This window comes from Dendrobium catenatum, unplaced genomic scaffold (genome assembly GCF_001605985.2).
Source record: "Dendrobium catenatum unplaced genomic scaffold, ASM160598v2 fragScaff_scaffold_853, whole genome shotgun sequence".
Classification (NCBI taxonomy): domain Eukaryota; kingdom Viridiplantae; phylum Streptophyta; class Magnoliopsida; order Asparagales; family Orchidaceae; genus Dendrobium; species Dendrobium catenatum.
The window spans coordinates 2,902,013-2,923,778 of record NW_021319315.1 but is presented as its reverse complement, the minus strand read 5'-3'; the positions used below and the strand labels follow the sequence as shown (position 1 = coordinate 2,923,778).

The 21,766-nt window shown below is 34.3% G+C and overlaps 1 protein-coding gene across 2 annotated transcripts in view; it reads left to right on the top strand.

Moving 5' to 3' along the window:
* The first annotated feature begins 187 nt into the window (after positions 1–187).
* The window catches only part of LOC110110362 (calmodulin-binding transcription activator 3), a 53,499-nt gene continuing 31,920 nt past the window's right edge, over positions 188–21,766 (top strand). Inside the window, exons 1-4 of one of the 2 annotated variants that reach the window (XM_020841789.2) lie at positions 188–672; positions 3,990–4,109; positions 15,405–15,520; positions 19,681–19,769. In XM_020841789.2, the coding sequence (XP_020697448.1) occupies positions 639–672; positions 3,990–4,109; positions 15,405–15,520; positions 19,681–19,769 (359 nt within the window). In that variant the 5' untranslated portion in view covers positions 188–638. The remainder of the gene's footprint in view (positions 673–3,989; positions 4,110–15,404; positions 15,521–19,680; positions 19,770–21,766) is intronic. The other variant, XM_020841791.2, reaches the window with a different exon arrangement.

Here is a 21,766-nt window from a genome sequence, read left to right as displayed (position 1 = left end):
AAAATTAATTTTATAAAATACTTTACATCCCAAATATATCATAAATATAAATACATTATAATGCATATTCTAAAATAAATAATTGAGCTCATTGGACTCGGTTCATGGCCTGCTAAATTAACGTTAAATTCTAGCCAACATGCCTCGCTAGTTCAAGTAGAACTGAAAACCACTCTAACGTTCAAGATGCCCGGTGGGCATATCAAATTAACTATCTGATAATTATATTTTCAGTCGCAGCCGGTAAGGCCCGTGAAGCCCGAAGAGGTCTCCAAATTGGTTCTTCCACAGGTCGGTTCTTACAACTGTGAATGTGAAGTTGCCCTCCGCCGCGAAGTGCGTTTCGTTTCTGTGTCCAGTCAACAGTTGATTTCTAACAACGACTCCTTCGCTCGTTCGTCACCAAAAGCAAAATCCCCGTCGTTCCTTCCGCCCATCTCGAAATTCCGTACCTCCGTTCTATTCTGATAGTTTATAGGGCGATTCGTATCCCCGCATATTAGGTCTGCTTTGCCCTAATAGCAAAAGATGAGATAATTCTCTTCTGCTGAGAGCGAAGTTCGTTTTTTCCATTTCTTTGGGAGCTATGCTCGTCTTTGGGTTGAGGTGAGGAAGGTTTCGAGCAGGACGAATTCTCTATGGCGGAAACAAGGCGGCTTTCTCGTCAATTTGGTAAGAAATAGAGTTTTCCCTTTAGTGATTTTGGTTATTGTTATATTATCAGCGTTGGTTAGACTTCATGGCAGAAGTATTTATATTTTTTCTGTTATGATATATCACCCGATGTTCGGGGAAAACTGTTAAATAGTCATACTAACTATAAGATTTAAACTTGGCGAGCTTTTCACGGATATCGTTGTTTCTTCCTGCTTTGTAAGCTGACCTAAGGAAAAATATTTCTATTAAAAAAATGAAAGCGTAAAAGATTAAAAATTGCCGTTATTTAAGCTGAACTTGGACTGTTTCCAATGAATCATCCTAGAGAATTGCTGTGTCTTATAGGCTTAAGAGACCATGGTCCCAAATATTACACCCTTGAACACTTGAGGGATTTGTCATGAATTTCTAAAATCATCCTTTTAGTTTCATATATAGAATATGGTGAGAAAAACCCCTTTATCCAAAATTTAAAGTGCAAACTAGTGATGTAAATTCTGGAGTTTATCTAGATTGTTCTATGCGTGTTAAACAATATAATATATGTCCAAATCACATATACTTTTGCTGTGAATAATATCATGTTCAATCTATTTGTCTCCCTATAATCACCATCATCATTTGCCTCATCCCAACTATTTGTGCTTGGCTTTATGAATCCTTATTTACCTTTTATTCTTGCTTATTTGGGTGCTGAGCCTATTGTTCTTTAGCCAATTTGAACAATAATTTTCATGGTTCATTGCATCCCCCATTTTAATCATGTTGAATACTTTTGAAGAATGTAAAATGATAATGATCATATTAAACTATATTGGAGGAACAATAATCCTATGTCCACCCATTTTTTTTCCCTAATCTTTTAACACAATTTTTATTAGCTTGTCCACTAAGCACATTTTCTATCCAAACCACCATAGTCCTTATAAATTAATAAACTTATTTTAATCATGTTGAATTCTTTTGAAGAATGTAAAATGATAATCATCATATTAAACTATATTGGAGGAACACAATTTTCACGGATATAACAATTTTTTCAAGGATTATATATTTATGCAAGTTGTTAACTTAATAAAATAACATAAAATATCAACTTCAATAAATATACTTTAAGAAAATAAAACAAAATCAACTTTTGTTTGGATTGATCACTTACAAAAAAACTACACAATAAATAAGAAAAAAAAAAACTTTTTAGCTTTTCACAGATAGAGAGACAGGGAGACTCACGTATGAGATAGATAGAACACTTGCGAGCAACTTGCGGGAGAACAATAACTCTGTGATTGCGACTTGTGGGAGAACAATCAGAGCGAGAGAGGATTTGTGAGAGAGATAGGTCTTTAGGGTTTTATATGTATTATATATGTAAATTAACTTACCTAAAATAACTATATATATATTCTGCGCAAGCTAGTGGGGGCACATGCCCCCAGCGCCCGACCTTGCCTCCGCCCCTGAGTAGATGGAAGATAGACATCCATTATAACATGATGATTCTCAACGAGGATCCAATACTTTCAAATGTTTTCAATCATACAAGTAATGTGTTTTCATGGATGCTATATATCAATCTTAAATACAATTGTTAATAAAATGCTTAATGATAGATACTCTATTTCAAAGGAAGAGATAAACAACATGGATTTTTCTATGTAGGAATGAAGTGCGCACTATCAACATGATATACAACAACATGCTTTATAGACTATGATAATCATAGCTAGACTGAATATGTAATATACATGTACAAGCCCAACACAAATGCAAGATAACTTGTGTATATTATTAAGTCCAAAACTATATTATTTAATTGCTTAAAAATTATTATTTTCATTGATTTTAACCTTCACTTCTCTCGATCATAGCAAACTCTAAATTGGAGGCTTAAAGAAAACCTAGTAATAATAAAACTATAAGTATGCAAATGAATTCCTTAGAAGGCTTTATTGATATAAGTATAACCGAAGACACATGCAAGATAATTTGTGTATATTGTTAAGTTCAAAACTACATTCCTTAATAGTTTAAAAAACAAAATTTTTATTGAGTTCAACCTTCACTCATCCCTTTTGATGATAACAAACCCTAAAGTAGAGGCTTCAAAAAACCATATTAATAAGTATGCAAATAAATACATTAGGAGACTTTCTAGATATAAGTATAAACCATCACTCCATCGTACTCTTATTAATCACCTACTTAATCCTAATTAAAGGATTGCACATCTTTAAACCAACACATATATGCTTCTCTATCACTCAATTTGATAATGAATACTTTATGATTTACAAGCATAGGCTTATCAAAAGTAAGTATATATATATTACAAGTTTATGAAAAATTTCTCTCGAAATAGAAGAGTCATATTCTACTCCTAAAACATTACCACCTTTAAATGCAAAAGAAACACCGTCCATCCTCTTTAACATCATTAAAATTAGTAGCATGCACTATTTCATTATTTTTTACATTCATTTAATCATCGATTGGATGCATACAAAATTTCATAATGGATGACTTTAACTACATGATAAGATCTTTGCAATTTCAAAATACATATATTTTCAAATGGTTTGTAATCAAATTTATGAGTTATGAATGACTTCTTGCTTATATTGGATTGTTTTGATTGGTGAAATACATGAATAACTTTAGAATTTTAAATGGGTTTTTTTTACTTCGTTCGATCATCTTAATGTTTTTCATATTCTTAATGAATTTTTAAGCAATCATAAAAATTAATTAAACTCAATCTATATATAATTCTTATAAGCGGGACAAGATCGAGTTGACTATAATATTTTTGTCACAACCTGGCTCGAAGACTCAAATTAACGAGGGGGGAACAAATGATTTTCATGTCTAAATGTACTCATGTCTAAATATATTCATTTCATTCACAATTTATGTATCATTCAATAACTTACTATAGTATATATGGTAATTAATTGAAGCATAATATGATAACTATCACCTATTTCAATGTGACTAATCATTGCAATTTTAAAGATAAAATCATGATTGAATTTATAATAATAATAATAATTAATTAAGCTAGTATCAATATCATTAGATGCATTTGGCTTAGAAGAAACAGCATCGTTGTCATAAATTAGAAATTTGAGTACTCACCTCAATTTCAAAGGACTTATTAATTCACTTTAATCCTACTCTGTTGTTGTTCGCTTGACACCATTATGTATAAGAGTTTCTTATTATTCATCGCTTGAAATGCAATTTGACTCAAGGTTGTTTAATCAAGATTAAAAAATGTTATCGACTTCTTTTGCTTCTTTGGCTAATCTGATTTTTTTGTCTAACCTCAGATATTGAACAACTACTTCTGGAAGCACAACAACGGTGGTTGCGGCCTGTAGAAATTTGTGAAATCCTTCAGAACTTTAGGGCATTTCGTATAGCCCCAGAGCCTCCACAGAAGCCTCCAAGTCTGATGTCCAAACTCTTTTTGTTTCATTCTCTTAACGATGGCTGTGTCTTTGAGCTTTTTTCTGAATGCACTTGCTGCTTCTGTCATCCGCTTTTAACTTTCAAATCTTCCAAACATTTATAAAATTTGTTGTTGCTTGGGTTATGTTTCCATATTTTGATGATGTTAATTTTAGTGGAACTCAAAATTTTACTAAATTCGATCCTAAAGTTTGCTGTTTATTTTGTTAGCTGTGAAGGTAGCTTTGTTCTTATATTTTTCTGAAATAACTAGTAAGGTTTTGTCACTTTTTGTTTATTTTTCTGTAATATGTCACTCAATCTTTAAGTAACACTATCTTTATTATTTTTTACTTCGATATCATCACTTGACGATCTTATCCCAACTACTTTGCTGTTTGGGGTTGGCATTATGAATATGCATTCTCCATTCATCCATCCCATATCAACTTCTTTATTTGATTTTTTTTTAATTTCGCTCTATTATTGTAGCCATGGAGTTTGCTTTGTTTTCTTTATTTTTTTTTTCAGACCCATACCCCAACCCCATTCATTTAGTGTGCCCCTTGTTCTGTTTCGCATATTGAATCTGCTGTTCATAGCTGCTTGTGCTGGCCTGTCGAACTCCTAGGCTCATGAAGCACCAAAAAAGTTGGTACATGGATGGTGGCAAGTGCAATGATCTAACCGTTATTTCTTGATTGATTATGCCTGGGGATCAAGTGCTCGGATGAGGTTTTTTGCTTTGGGGGGAGGCGAGGGCATGTGGGGAGATAGCCCAGAGGTTTGAGGGGATGGAACCGGAAGCTAAGGAGATAGGAGCGATTGCTGGTCTGATGAGAGTAAAGACAATAATTTTACATAGCAACCATCAACGAGTTCAATATTCAAAATCAAGTATTCCCTAATACAAGCATGAAAATCCCTTATATAAAAAAGTAGGGCTCTTAAACTACTAGAACATCCACAGGAAATAAAGTTAAGACCATGATTTTGACATGCATTAACTAAAAAAATTCAACATATAACTATTTTGCTTTCTAACAGGTCAGTCAGAGACTTGTAGGCCTATTAATGCCATGTTCACTAGCATCAGTAAAGCTTTCCTCTTGAACTTTGTCATAGGAGCTTCTAGTTTCAGGAGAATGGATTACAACTCATTGCAATACTGACAGGGCTAACACACGTATTTAATCGAATGCCCTGTGGTTTAGATTAAAGAAATACCTGAAGTGAGAAAGATAGGGTAGAGTCTTCTTTTTGATTCTTTGTGATAACAAAATACTGTATTTTGGATACTCTAGTTTTCTGTTTTGCATTTTTTTTAACGTTGCATGACTTTGTGCTAGATTTAAGTGAGATGAAGTTTGGCTACTTGGTGTTGACCTGTAAACTGTCAAAGAACATACTCAACCGCCCCCCACTTACCCACGTTGGGGGAAACTGCAGCACGCCATCCTTCACCACCACATTGAAGCAACCGTTGCTTCAATAGATTATTTAAAAAAAAAAAAAAAACGAATGAAGGGAAGGTACGCGGACGAATACTCACAGACATTGAGGCTTTTTGCTCTCTGCCTTTCTCTGGTTTCTCCCAAGCGAACCACCTCCGACACTCCAATCTGCTCTGCTCACGAACAAGTTTGCTCCAATCGGCCCACACACGGACGCTTCTTGATCTTACAGCCGGACTCGAGCACCTTCTGCCACGTCTACGATCAAATCGCGGCACACAACACCGCCTCCTTTCCGGTTTCTTCTCCGTCTGGTCCTGCTGAGCCACACGGACCCTCCGCCATCGATTCCACTCGAACGGACCTCCTTGTCTTCCTCTGCAGACCTGAATGGAACCAGCACCTGACGTCAAGCAAGCCTCACCTACGACTGACCTATTCTCTCACAAGCCTCACTTGTGACCGGCCTAGACTCCTGCAAGTCTCCGAGCTCGTCTGTCTGAGCCCCTACGTGCACGGATTGCGCCTCTTTGCCTGATCGCCTATATTTGTAATTCTGCTTTCTTGAAATAGGGGAGAAGAAGGCTATTAATAGTAATTACTATTAAATATTATCTATTACCTTCTAAATAATAGCGATATATACATAAATATGTATACAAAAAAATAATAGCGAAATCAAAAGCACTCAATTTCGGCATAATCAGATGTTGCAATCATCAATCAGAGCTTTAAAACACAATTTACAGGACCAAACAATGTCCCGAAATCTTCGGCCATTGATTATCTTTCTGGCTGGGCAGACTAAAAGGGTGAGTGCCCTCCCCTACCTCCACTCGCGGGGATGGGATGTTGAAATGTTGTTGAAATTTCGCCAGAAAATTACTGGACTTGCAAATTTGAGAGCTTTAGTAACCAATTGAATAATTATCCTAACCAATTTAAAACTATTTAACTAAATTAAATAACTCACTAATTAAATAATCTTAGCTAAGATTGAAATTCCATTCAACATAATTGTAATCAGAAAACTTAAATTAACTAAAATTCAATTGAAATATTTACCTAATTAATTAATTAATTGATTTAAAATTATAACAACAACTTAAATCAGAAAAAGAAAAAAACAACAACAAACAAAGACTCAAAAAAATATTAAACTTCAAGTTCATTAATATCTTATTAAATAAAAGAATCAATTAAAATCCAAATTTAAGTAAACTTAAAATCCATTTAAAATTTTAAACAATTAATTTTGAGCTAAACTAAAAAAAAAAGATGACTTAAGTTTAATTCAATAAAATCGGAATTTTAAAATTTATTTGAAACATAAATTTAATTCAAATTAACACTTTTAAAATAATTAATTGGTCAGGCAATTTATTAATCTAAAAAAATAATAATTAAACCTTAACCACTTAAATGAGTAAATCAATTTAATTTAGATAACTACATAATTTTAAAATACATTTTAATATTTAAATTTTAAATTAATATACTGAGCAAATCAAACTTAACATAATTAAATAATTTTAAAATACATTAGAAATTCAAATTAATGAGTTGAACAATTAAATAAAAAAAAAAAATGCAAGAAATAAATGTTTTCCACTATGCAACCTAAGTATAAGCTACTAAGCAGCTCTCAAATACATGCTCTCCAACAGCACTTTAATAAAGCTCTGAGCAAATAACTCTCCAAACCCCTGGTGAGCTCGAGCTCCTGGCAAAGATTGCAACTACAAGCTCTAGCCTCTCCAACTGCAAGACCTAGCTCCTGTGGCTACAAGCCCCAACTATTGTAATTGTTGGCTACAAGCACTTGCAAATAAATAGACAAAAAAAAGCTCATAATACATAAAATTAATGCAGAAAAGTAAAACTAGCAAGTAAAGCTAATTACTACAGGTATAACAAAAGTGCTGGAAGATGTGTAAAGAGCAAACAACAGTGCTAAAGTAGAACAACAAACTACTGTAGTAGGAGAAACTACGAGCACAAAACTACAAAATACTAATGTTGGTGTTAAGGTCCTGAAGTGTGTAAAGCCCTAAACCCCGAACACACCAGCCACTTTCAATGAAAGCCGTAAGTCCGAATTTAGAGTAAATCTTTAGGAAAAAATAACCTAACCTCTAATCCCTAATTAACACATCGACAACTTTTAGTAGAAGTCGTAAGTCCAACATTTGAGGGAAATGTTTAGGTAACAACATAACCGTAGATCCCTCACAAGGGCAGCCTCATTTATAAAAACTAGGTTATAAGACCCACTACACATGCCGCTTAACTTACAGTGCTAGGTCGTAAGACCCGTTGTCAGACAATTTCTAAATTCAGAAGTCATAAAAATCAATCTAAACATTCCAAACCCCTAGGCATCTTAGGCTATAGGGCTAAGTTATAAGACTCGCTATTAGAGCTACTTTCAAATGAAAGATGTAAGCCTCTACCCAAATCCAATCACACGTGCATCTTAAGCTATAGAGCTAAGTTATAAGACCCGCTATTAGGGTTACTTTCAAATGAAAGTTATAAGCCCCTATCCAAATTCAATCACACGGGCAACTCTTAAGCATAGCCATAAGCCCCAACTCAAACAAAATTAAACTAAAATTCATATTTCTTTATTTTAGTTTAGGATCTCTAAGAGGAGGCAACTCATGGTTGCTAATCAGATTTCCTGGACACTACAATCAATGATTGTTAGTGTTGGTAGACTGAAACCCACAATATACTCAGGATAATAGAACCATGGGATTTTGATCGAGTGTACTTTCATCCCCCCAAAACTAAGATTAAAACATTGTTGCACATTTCCACACACTTTGCACAGACTAAATATATTTCATCCTTAATTGAGATTGCTCTTCTAATGCGATAGGAGGGATAATTAACTATGAGGGCTTGTGCTCATAGGAAGTAGGACCTAGATCTAAATAAACCCTAACATTACTGATGAGGACATCAGATTTTGTCACGTGTACCATCGCCGGAGATGCAGATCGACGGCTACTATTCAGAGCCTCTTTTTCTGATTTAGTTGTATTTTATTTATGTTTGTATTTCTATTTTTCTAGTTGCCCATGTGGGCATTGAGTCACTAATGTAGCCCTGAGTGCATTTGTGTCATTTCAGTTTTATTTTTATATTGGCCTATTTATAAGAGGCCTCATGCAATGTATGGGGATTGATGAATTATTGAATGAAAAAGTTTATTCCGCTTGGTGATCTCTTAGTGAGTTCCTTGGAGGAGAAAGATCTCTTTGCGAGTTCTAAGTTTTTCCCAAGATTTCTTTGTGAGATTTGAGGTGGAAGCACTTGAGGTGAGTGAATCCTTGGCTCTTCAAATTTCTTATCTTTTTTTTTCCCTTGAAGTGAATTTCCCCCTCCCCATAAGCCATTGTCGCCGTCCCCATTGGGCCTCCCAAGCCGCCGGCCTCCCTCCTTGGGATTTTGTTAGACCGGTCCACTGGACCGGTCCACTGGACCGGTCCAGCCGGTCCAGTCGGGACCGGTTCACGGACGAAAATCGAGAACAGGCGGGGATTCCGCCTCTGGCGGAGAATGAGCGGGCCGACCGCTCAAACAGAGCGTTTTAGGAAGGATTTTTGGGGGGTTTCAGAGAGAAATTTGAATGTAGGGGCTGTTTAGGGATTTCCTTTTGATTTGTATGCATTAAATAGTTGTTTTTCCTAGGGTTTGGACATCTTGAATTTGGCTGAAATTTGAGATCTCGTAGATTTAGGTTTCTTTGGGCTCTGGCGGCGTCTAGAGATTTGGGAGAGATCGATCCTCCTCTCGAATTGAGGATCAATTGTATCTTGCTCTTTTATTCATCGTCTAAGTGGAATACAAGTCTTTTCTTGAGTTTTCTCTCGTATTTTCCCGAACAAGTGCTGTTTTCCTGCTCTAAACAGCAGAAATCTGCTGTTTTCCTGCTGTGGACAGCCATTTGGCTGCTGTTGGTTCGCCGATTTTGGATAGGTTGCTTGTGAATACAAGCACTTCCTATCAGATTTCAAATTTGAAATTTCAAATTTTCCCAAGATACATAAATGACTTTCCTAAAATAACTCCTTGATTTTAGGCAATCTTCTTAATTGAATTTCAATTCAAATTTGAAATTCAAACTTATTCCAAGTGATTGCCCTTATATTAGGAAACTTTCCCCACATAAGAATTCTGAAATTTCAATTCAGATTTTTATTAAATCTGTGATTAAGTTTGTGGGCCCCATTTAATTAAAACTCAAGCTCCTCTCTCCTCTACATGTGGCCTGCCCCTTAATGGGCTTTCCCCTCTTCCAAAATTACATTAATTGCTCCACAAATTCAGCCCCAAACTCCTCCCCATTGCCGCTCCTCTTCCCCCCCCCTGGATTAATTTGAATTTCAAATTAAATCCTTTCTCAAACTACTAAAATCTGAAACTATTTCAGATTTTCCTGCACTTAGCTTTTGGTCTCTCATCCTAGCCAATCCCATCCAGCTCTTCACGCCGGCCAAACGCCATCCTCCCTCCAAGCCGCCACTTCCCCTTTCCCCTTCTTTCCTTTGGAACTACTTCATCTCCCGGAAAGGATGCATGGCGGATCTCGAAGTTGATCACGGCTTCGCTTACAACGAGCAAGGAGATATCTTCCTCTCTCCCTTCTATGAGTTGGATTGGGAGTACGACATCACCGTAGAACGATACGTTAATCGTATCGTTTATTGCCTTGCCGGAACCATCGATCTTTAACGACCAAGGACTCCGTGGATTCTTCTTGGACGCCCACCCGTTTCCCCAATTCCCGCTTCTTCCCCGGAGACTAGTCCTCTCGGCATCACTTGTGTAATAGTGGTATCTCTTAGCGTGCTTACAATCCTCTTCCGCTAGCCTCCACCTTCAAGAATTGATTAGAGGACTTCGAGGTGAAGTATCTAGATTTTAAATTTGATGCTTGTTATAATCGGCTATTTGCATTATTTAAATCTTTGGTTATTCTTTTGCAAGTTCTTGTAATCTCAAAGTGTAATCAATTGCTTTTGCTTAATCTTTCATGATATCTTCTTAAACTTCTACTTGAGTAAGCTAGATTTTATTGGTAGTACGCAAAGTTTATAACTTTTATTAATCTCTTATTTACAATTCTTGTCTCCGCATTTAGTTTCACATCAACTACTCTAAGGAAAAATTTGGTTAAATGTTACATTCAATCTACTAAGGAAAAATAAGGGGACCTTTAGCTTGCGAGATCGAGGTTTGTGCCCATTTCTAAATTTTTCCAAAGTTCTTGGTTGACGCAATTGCATTTTTTTCCTTATCCTTTTCCTTTTGCCTTCTTACCTATTTCCTCATATGTAGATGCATTATGTTATATAAACTTTACTTAGATGGCCAATCACATTCTTATTCCTAGACTTTGGTATTCACTTTCAGTCCTGCACAGCTCAACTTATACGTGGTTAAATTGACCGTTTTCTATCCCAACATCTTGTTAATGTTCCTAATTATTTTAATGATACGTGAGCTGATCTTTATTTTTGTAATATGTCTACCCCATCAATTAGCAGAATCATGATGATGATAGGTCATTGAGGGAATATTTTTTATCTATAAATATTGAGACTATTGTTGATGTTAGATTAATTAAACTCACTGTAATCCTTGGTATTTGTCATTGCAAGGAATCGAAGTGTTCAAGTTTATACATCGCTTACTCATGGATCTATGTTCAAGCATGAATCAAGGGACTAGATACTGGAAAAAACAATACAAGTTATAGTAGAAAGCATAAGATCAAGGAATTTTGAATAATATTACCATTTCATGTATGTGAATATACTCTTGCAGGTAGATGCACATGCAAAGAGTCAACATAATTACTGGTTACACATGTTTGGGTGTATATCTTAGTAAAATGATCAATAAATACATGAATAATGATAGTTGCCAATAAATACCCTGACTTTGTAAAAATATTGTTATTGCCTGATATAATTTGCACCAATCTAAGGGCTTTCTTCAGCCTCAAGGCAGTTTGAGGAGTTAAATTTTTTGTAGCTTCTTAAATGGGATTTTTGCAATTCACGAAAGTTCAGTTGCTTTTGTGCAAATCTCACATCTCCTTCCACTCATGAAATGAAACTCATAGGAACCCTAATTGCATAGTTTCCCTTGTTATTTGTTTTTTTCTGCTGATACTATTACACTAATTATGATGGCAACCAATGGGTTGTGCCACAGTAAAATTGCATCTTCCCAAGTCTATGGGTGCTTGGATGCATTGGTTACAACATTTCTGTGCATTTGGGCCTAGGCAATTTCTTTTTCATCTTCTCAATCCATTGAAATGCAAATGCCCTGATAGCCCGGTAAGGTTTCTGTAGCAAACTCATTGTCAGCCATTTTGTGGTAAACACGAGGCCATGTGGGGTCCCCTTCTATCCCAACAACCTATAAGGTAGTTATCAGGGTCGTCAAGCCTTATTATGCCCATCTCCGTGCTGTTTCTCCACCCCTAAAATTGGCAAGGGGAAGCCTCAATCTATCACAATCATCCATCTTGACTTTAGTAGCCTACTGCCCCCTTTTGCTACCTCTAGCAGTGGTGATTGGGCTGCACTGCCAACTTAGGAAGCATTCCGTCCGGTTAGGTTTAAAATAAATGATAAGAAAACTAGCTTAGACAGACCTAGGTCCAGATTAGTTCAGTTTGATCAAGCCTAGGCTAGATGGTTGGGATCAAGTTTAGAGTCCATCATGACTATTTGATCCTGACTTCAAGATATGGTCCAATCATTCAAATTGTATTTATATGAATCACGAGGCTGACCTGGCGGCTTGACCGTGCCTTTATTTTAGGTTGTGTCATATCAATTCTGATTGTGGTATGTATATTGATTAAATTGTGATATTTTTGTAATTTTTATTTTCAAATTTATTGTAGAATATCTGCTTAGATGATTGTTGAATTTTTATTTGGGATAAAATTTGCATTTTTTAAATTTTCATCAAAAGAGATGAATTATCTCTAAATTAGAAGTTTGTGTATTGCGAATTTGATTCTATATGCATGATTTTTTTTGCAATTAAGGAATCCTAATTCCTAAGATATCTATATCAAGTTAAGTATGTGCACAAATATCAACTAGAAGTGGGACCTTATATCATTTTCAATTAAGAGATCCTCGAAGGGTTTAGATTTTGACAAAGTCAATTTGCTGAATTACTCAACAAGAAAATCAAATGAGTGTAAATATAAATGTAGTTGATGAGTAAATTAACTTTTTGGAAGCTTATTATTTTCATCCACATGAAGCAGAAGTTGAATCGAATCAAATTTATGAATGATACCTGAAAATTGAGGGAAAAAAAAAACAGCGAGAGAACACAAATCTAATAACAAGAAAATTGTATAACGAGAAAATCAGAAAGCCACAAAATCTGAACCCAAGAAAATAAGATACAAGAACTTTAAACTCCTAATTGACAAATCCTACAAACTTCCTTACAACCAAGTGAAATGACTGGATGCTGAAATTTAGACAGTCTCGTAGAACTTAAATACGGGCAGGGTTTCTTTCTTCTAAGAATAGGTAGGAAACCTTGATTTCAGCTAATGGCTGCTTTGGAAAGTCATACAGCTTTGATGGCACTTGAAGAGTCCTCAATGGTGTAAGCAACATTTCTTTCTTTCTTTCAAGAAGTAGGTACTTGCAAAAAAAATGAGAAAGAATCACTGTAGATAGGGTTTATGACTAAAATCATTTAGCAATAGGTAAAAATTGGTACAGATAACCTGATAGAGTCACTTGCAAGGCCTCTTGATCAATTGAACCCGGCCGAACCGGTCTTTACATAATAACAATGAATTTGTGAACTGTGAATTTGATTTGTGTGTGATTTTTTTTGCATCAGATCATATAGTCATAGTTTGTAGAATTCAAATTTATTTTTGTGTGCACGATTTTTGCATATCTTATGGCGCATTAGAAAACCGTAGACCTTACAATGTCCTGCATCGCATGGTTTGATGATTGAGTTATATTTAGAAGTTGCTGTCTGAATATCAACAGGAATGAAAGTTAGGATGGATGATCCACTTTGCAAACTTACAACATTGTTTTAAACTTTTATGCTCGAACTAGTTCATCTACTCTTGTGAAGAAGTGCCGAAATAGGGCTTGTTTTGCATTATTTTGTTCTTTTTACCTGTTTTCATAAAATAAAGTGCTTAAGCCTTGTCTGATTGACTTGTTTCCAATTTCTAACAATTATCTAGCTTTTTTCTTGGAAATTTGGAAACAACCTTAGTATTTTTGCAAATCAATTGTATTTCAACATCAATGAAAATGAGCACATAATAACATGAGTGAACTTCTTACTACTTTATTTTCTAATGTTATTTAAAATATTATAATTTACTTAATTACATTTAACATAATACTAATTATTTTAATAAATTAAATACTAAAAATATAAAATAAATTTTTCTATGATATGTTTATATACTGAATTAATTTTAATTAACTCGGTGCTTTTCTTCTCAAAGTACCCTAAGAGAAAGATTATTGCTTATTTGCTTAACTTTGTCCCTTATTTTCTTCAAACAAGCTAATTCAAATAATTATTGCCTTTCCAAAGGACTCGGTACAAGGGTTGTTTGTTGGGCGGCCTAACTCCTCCTTTATAGACATAGCGAACTTGGCTTCTTCATTTGCTTGGCTTAAAAAATTCTTTTGTCCTATTTAGGTATCCATTTGAATCATCGAACTTTATGTAACTCTTGATTTTTCTCCGAGAGAGATGAGATAAAGAATCAACTGGATCAAGGGAGGGGATGGTTCTTTTAGAAAGAGTGTATTGGCATATCTTTGGAATTATTGTTACTAAATATTTATACTCCTGTAACAATCTATTTAAAATGAGCTGATTGTCTTGTTAAGTTAATTTATCATGTAAAAAGTAATTGTTGATATCATTTATTACTCTTATAAACTATTCAGTTACGGTTAGTAAATTGCATGATAAAATAATTTGAAATATTATTTCATTATTTTCATAATTGTATATTTACTAAGTAACCTTCTTAGTTTTTTGGCTATAATTCTTTTCTTTAACATTCATATGGGCATGATTTTTTAATATGTTTTTAACAATTTTGAGTTCGAAGTATTCACAAATTTCCATGGTTTTTAAAAATATTGCTGGTTAGATTATGCCATTTACTAAAAATGCTTGTTTTTCACGCAAATTTTATTAATAATAGCTTCAACGAAGTAAATGTTTGTTTTTTGGTTTTCTAAATGTGTTTTTTTTCCTTTTAAAATAGAAACGAGAAACACTAAAACAAATAATATCAATAAAGAAACAAAAAAAGAACAAAATGATATCCAACATAGCCATATGATGATTTGATTCTATCCTGTTGCTTATAGAACTTTCAGGTTTGTTTCTCTCTTTCCAGTGGAAATGTTTTACCAGTTGAAATAATATCGTGAAACGGGTAGGAGGCTTTGCGTGGAAGAGGATATCTCAGCAGCTTTGGGGTTTTCCAAACTCTTGGACAGCAGCTCTTTTTGTTGGATTGTTAAAATTATATCCAACATAGCCATATGATGATTTTATTCTATCCTGTTGCTTATAGAACTTTCAGGTTTGTTTCTCTCTTTCCAGTGGAAATGTTTTACCAGTTGAAATAAAGTATTGCTTGCAATCTTAATGAATATTCATGGAGTGGTACTTTTGACATGGATGCTACACTTTTGTGACTCAGCAACTTTTTGTTCCGTTTTTACCCTATCTGTACTTTTCAATTTGAGCAGCTTTTGATGTTGCACATTTCTTTTGTAGGCGGTTCTCTGTTTCTTTTCGATAGGAAGGTATTAAGATACTTCAGGAAGGATGGGCATAACTGGAGAAAGAAGAAAGATGGGAAGACTGTCAAAGAAGCCCACGAAAGGCTTAAAGTAATGCAAAGATTCGCTGTACTTTTTACTTTTTCATTTTTGGGGGATCGCACATGTTCAATTTTTTTATCCACATGTTCCTATTTTGACAGAACGTTTTGAAAGTGAGCAATTTGAGATGGTATATTAGCTATTGTTTTTTCTTATTTGAGGGTTCTTAACAAGTTTTTCTTAAAGAGAAGCATAAGTCACATCCAATACTTGATGATACAAATTCATTTAAAATGCAAACTTTGTCTATACTATCATCATGCTAACCAAGATACCGTTGCAACTTTATATATATATATATAATGCTGAGAATGCTATCTCATAATCTCCACAAAAGGCAAAGTTCCTGAATCATCCTGGCTCTAGCTCATGTCACAATACACTTCACTAGCTTCGATTTCTCCAATGACACATCAGTTATGCTCATTTGTGCTTCATATAATTTCAACGAGGCTCTCTAATGCCTATAAATAGCTCCCATTCAAAAGCTCAATACAACACCATTGGATACATTTGCCATATCGCTTCCTCAACATGTGAGCTAGCTGCATGTTATTTCCATTTCTTGATGAACTTCTACACATAGCTACCCTTTGCATGTCTTCTCTTTAAAATTTTTCTCATTTGGCTTCCTCTTCCTTGCCATCGACTGACATTTCTAAGGGCTTGCTAATCAATTTCAACATCTGTTGGAACTTGTGAGATCTCCTGCCAACCTCATCATCGTCATGGATGGTCTTAACGATCATAAAATATCTTAGGTCATAAAGCCCACTCTTACCCCAGAGGGGTGCAACTTTGATGAAATCAGATCGATTCCATTCGGACTTGGTACCTAAATTGCCTCAAATTACTTGAGAACCGAGCTAAACCAAATCACTATTTTTTGTTTTTATTTTGGTTTGATTCTCAGGTCCAATTGCACTCATGGGATTATCCATGTTCACAGCGAACTACATGTGAAAATCAAAATTTTATTTTAGTGCATATAATATATCACGAATATAACAGAAAATGGCTATTATGCTGTAGGAATAGATTCCCTGCCGAGAGAAGGGAAAACTCAAAACACGATACATAGCACAAGTGAAGCTCTTATGAATTGTTGTTTGTGATGGAGATAAATATTGATGTGCTCACAATTCTTCCATTTAATTCTTTGCTTGTGGCTAGAAAACCTTGACTTTGAAATTTGGAATTGCAAATGGTGAGTTCTCTTGACTGGTGAGTGGTGCCTTGAAAAGCTTTTGTCCCTCTGGTGAGTGAGATCTTGCTCTAATCTTTGGTCGTATCCTGTTTGTCTAGGATTTTATTCCCCTTCATCCCCTCTAGAAACTTTGATCTTGTCAATATTCTTTATTTCCTTCAGAGTTTCCTCAGTGATATTTCTATCACATATCTCTGGCATTTTTCTTTTTCTTTCAAATGCAAAGGTAGAATCTTGTGTTATAAATGTCGAAAAGCTTTTGTCCATCTCATCTTCCAAGGTTTTCTCTTCATTTTGAAGTTCTTGTGATATTTTGATATGAAAAATTAGAAGATCTTTCCATCATTGCACACAAACTGGTTTCTATGGCCAAGATATATAGTTGATGATCAAAACCGACATTCTAATCTTATTGTGTTTTCAAGTTCAGGATATATAGTTGATGAACAAAACCAACATTTCTCTAATCTCTTTGTGCTTTCAAGTTAAGAGGCAGAGCTTTGCAACCTGAACGAATTCAATCACTGGCCAGAACCTTAGGCTCCTGGGCTGTCGTGAGAGAAGTGTCAAGTGGCAAAGCAAGAATATACCTAAACCCAACTAAGCCCTAGCCTGTAGTAGTGAGAGGAAGCATTTTGATTACACTCATGATATTTGATTTGATTTGTGTCTTTTAGAGAAGAAGAGTTGTTCAAACTTTATTTGTTGTATCATCAAAGATAATTAAATTTTTAAAATCCCTCTCATCAACCACATGGTAATCAACTCTCGATTAAACAAAATTAGCTTGTATTACATAATTATAAATGTCTATTTTCTTAGCAATGGTGTAAGATAAAGTGCAATTCTCACTCTAAATGGTGTAAATCTAGCATATTTATAGCAAGGATATATTTTGGTATATATGTCTTTCATTGAATTTTTTGAAATGCAAGTTCATGAACCTTTAGGTTCGATGCGGGTCAATTCTAGGTTGTTTGATTAGCGAAACCAAGAACCAACCCATATATCTCTTCCGTATATTTTAGAAACCCAAATTACACTACAATTATGAGCGTTGACCCAAATTGATAGGTTTAGTTCAGCTTCTTGTATATTTGCATGCCCCTACTGACCCATGGCAAGGCACAACATAATTTGTGGGAAGAGCCATGCTAGTTAGGCCCCACTACTTAAAGCTAGTGAGTGACTAACACTTGAGCATCATGTAACCCACATCTTATTCAAGTTTCCACTATGGCTAGAATAATCACTTGTTATTATGTGTATCAAGCAATCATGCTTGATTTAATAAGTTCATCAAGCTACAATTTGACTTAAATTAACCATTCATGACCTGACATGACATAAGAACTCCTTGGACATGATTGTCCACAGTGCCAACATGTTAGTTCCATGTAGCATCTTGTTTGAAGGCCACATGATCACCTGTTCTCACTCTACTTTGGGGAAACTCTTGAGCTTGACATGTTAGCAAGATTACATATGGCAATAATGTCGTCTTCCAGAATTGCTACATGACATGTCCAGGAAATTTAAAATTGTAGATTTCCCCCAAGAGAAAAAATTACAAGATTGCCACTTGAAAAATTTTTGGTTGCAAGTTTATCAAGATTGAGGAAAAGTGCTTTTAATGTTGAAAACATAAAGAAAGCTTAAGAAAATTTTGGCAAATCTAAAAAATTGCACATGATAGGGTTCATCTCAATTAATTTTCTTTTTATTATTTTAAGTCTTTAAAATAATAAAAGATATTTATTAAAATTTCATAAAAAATATAAAAATTTATATAAAAAAATAAAACTATAAAAATAGAAAAAATATAAAAAGGTTTGAATTAGGCTCCTTAACCTGTCAAGTCTAATCAACTTATATTATTTCTATGCTATTCTTCATTTGCCTCCGAAAGTGTGCTAATTTATGCGCAAACATGAGTGTTTTGAAAAACACTGCCATTTCACCATTAGCTAGCAAGTGGTGGTAAGTTCAACACAACTATGCAACTTTATTGAACTTTTTAACACTTGAAAATGTTCTAAGACTCATGAACGGTTGTTCTCATTGATAAATGTATTAGGGCATTGACTATGTATTCCAACTAGATGGTCTAAAGATTAACACCAAACACTGAGGGTCTACACTTCATCTAAAAAGATGCTAAGGCATAGATACCAGCTTTCATCTGAAGGGATAATCATGAAATTAGCACTATGTGATATGTTGCTTCACGTCCTCCCACAAGGGGTCATTAGTTTTCACCCCAAGGGGATAACATTGAATGTTATCTCAGCTTCCAATCCATTGGATGATTCAAATTAGCTACAACAACATGTGTGCCTACACACAAATGTGTCATAAGGTGAATTGACCTCAGCCCCATGGGCATCTTCCGCTCTCAAGAATGATAAAAGACTTGCTCTAGTCACTTTACTCCATTCCTAGTCCTTAAGGGATTACCTTAATAATATAATTCATGGTTGTTGACAAGGAGTGCAACAACCACTACTAAGTCTTATTGACTTTATGAATGATGAATTCAGTGTTGATGCAAATTGATGTGATATAAGATGTACAAACATGATGGGGGTGTTTGAATATTTCCCATAACTGGCGCAAAAGGGAAGCATCTTGCTTTATGTTATAGGAAAATTATGAATGGGTTCAATTTCTGATTATAAACAATAAAATACACAGCTTCTCATTCTGCTTTTTGCAAGGGTATGCACTCAACTCTTGTACAGTGTCCTTATCTTTTGATATCTCCAAATTCTACATGCAGTTTATTTCTAGCGGTCGAATGTATTTCAAAAGGTTGTTCGGCAGTTAACAGTTGAATCCTAATATTGTTGGTCACTGAGTTTCTGTCAGTCTCATTCAGGATATCAACATCAACTTTTTGCCTCAATATTATATTCCGCGAGAGTTTACTGTAGAGTACTTTTTAAATTTTTCTATCCTGTAGGCTGACAGTGTTGATGTCCTGCATTGCTATTATGCTCATGGAGAGGAGAATGAAAACTTTCAAAGGCGGACTTACTGGATGTTGGAAGAGTAAGTTATTAAGTGTTTTAGAAAGATGATTTTGTCATTTAGTATGGTTCTTTCTACACATTGTCGGGATCTTGAAATTTATTAGATATGAATCTGATTTGCTTACTGTAGCATTTTATTCTTTAATATTCTCTATCATCTTTGACTTATCTACAGACTTTATCTCGTTTATTTTGTTAGACAATTGATTATATATGGGACTAGATGCGGCCTGAGTTGGTGAATAATTAAGTCTTTCCCCTATTGTTGCTGAAGATTTATATGTGATAGTTTTTTTAGCTATTTTTTTTAGTTATTTAAGATCTTGTTTAAAAGGGCATTTAGACAGGCTTCACCATGGTGCGCCCAATAAATGCCTCGAGGTTTAAGATTATTTGGTTTGAGCGAGGCTTATATATATATATATATTGAGGATCTATATGCTTCGAGATGTATGAAAAAACACTTCAAATTAACATTTACCTCAAAAATACTTTTAAGTTTTAAAAAAATAAAATAAAACAAGCATTATTAATTAAAATGAGAATTACATAGGGTCACTAGGACAACCAAAAAAGAAGACAGAGGGTAACTATAGCCTTACTCTATTTCACATTCAGCTACATCATATAATATATGAGACTCGCGAGAAGATCTAGTAGAATATGAACACTTCATATGAAACTTTTTCCCCCATGCCAATATACTTGTTGATATTTTATGAGTAGAAATTAGAGTCCTCCAACAAAGTGTCAGCAGCCCCGACTTCCCCGTGAGAGGAGGGGACGACGGGAGGCTACTGAATTTCTTTTTGGAGCTATCACAAAGTAATTTGAGAATTTTAATAATTAAATAATTAATCCATTTAGAAATCAATTTAAAATTTCATTTAAATAATTAAATAATTAATTAATGAATTTTAAAATTTCATTAATTAACTAATTAACTAATTAATTTAAAAGAAAAATCTCATTGAATTAAATGAGCAATTAGTCAATCAATTTAAATTTTCATTTAATTAATTGAATAATTAATTAACCAATTTAAAAACAAAAAATCTAATTAATCAATCAATTTAAAATAAATTTAAAATATGATTTAATTAACTAATTAATCAATTCAAAATAGAATTCAAAATTCATTTAATTAACCTATTTAAAATCCCTTTAATTAATTAAATCATAATAAAATGAAATAAATAAATAAATAAGAGAGTGTTTAAAGTAAACATCTTAATACAAACTCCTACCAACTAAAAAAACCAAACTCACACCAACTAAACTCAAATATCAAACTCTAAAAATTCTCAAACAAAGCTCTCAAAACATCTCCAAAATCCATGTGCAAGCTCCAAAGCAGTGCGAGCCTCCTGCAAACAAATGTACAAGAGCTAGTATTGTAAACAAAATTACAGTGCAAGAAAGAGAACAAGTACTGTAAAAAAAACTACAGTTCTAAAAGCTAAGTACTGGAACTAAAACATCGCTAAAGCGAGAAAAGAAACTACTGCAACAAAAAAAATAACACTAGTGTTCGGACTAGTAGAGAAGTGCAAATTAAGTAGCTGCTGCCCAATTCACCCTAAAACCAAACAAACAGACAACTTTCAATGAAACCAGTAAGTCCTACACCTAATCAAAGCTTACAGGCTACTTCTAATGCAGAAGCACAAGGGAAGTCGTAAGACATATCCAAACAAAGCAATAGACAACTTCCAAGGGAAGTCATAAGACATATCTACGAGCAACTTCCAATGGAAGCCGTATGCCTCGAAATAAACTCAAACCTACAAGAAACTCTTAAGCAGAGCCATAAGACCTATTTAAAACTAAACCTACATGCAACTTCTAAGGGAGGTCATAAGACCCAACAACAACATCAAGCCTTTATCCCACGTGGGGTCGGCTACATGAATCCTTTTTCTCCATTGTGTCCTATTAAAAGTCAAATTCTTGTTTAAATCTAATAAAGAAAGGTCATTCCTAATATTTTCTAACCAAGTCTTTTTAGATCTACCC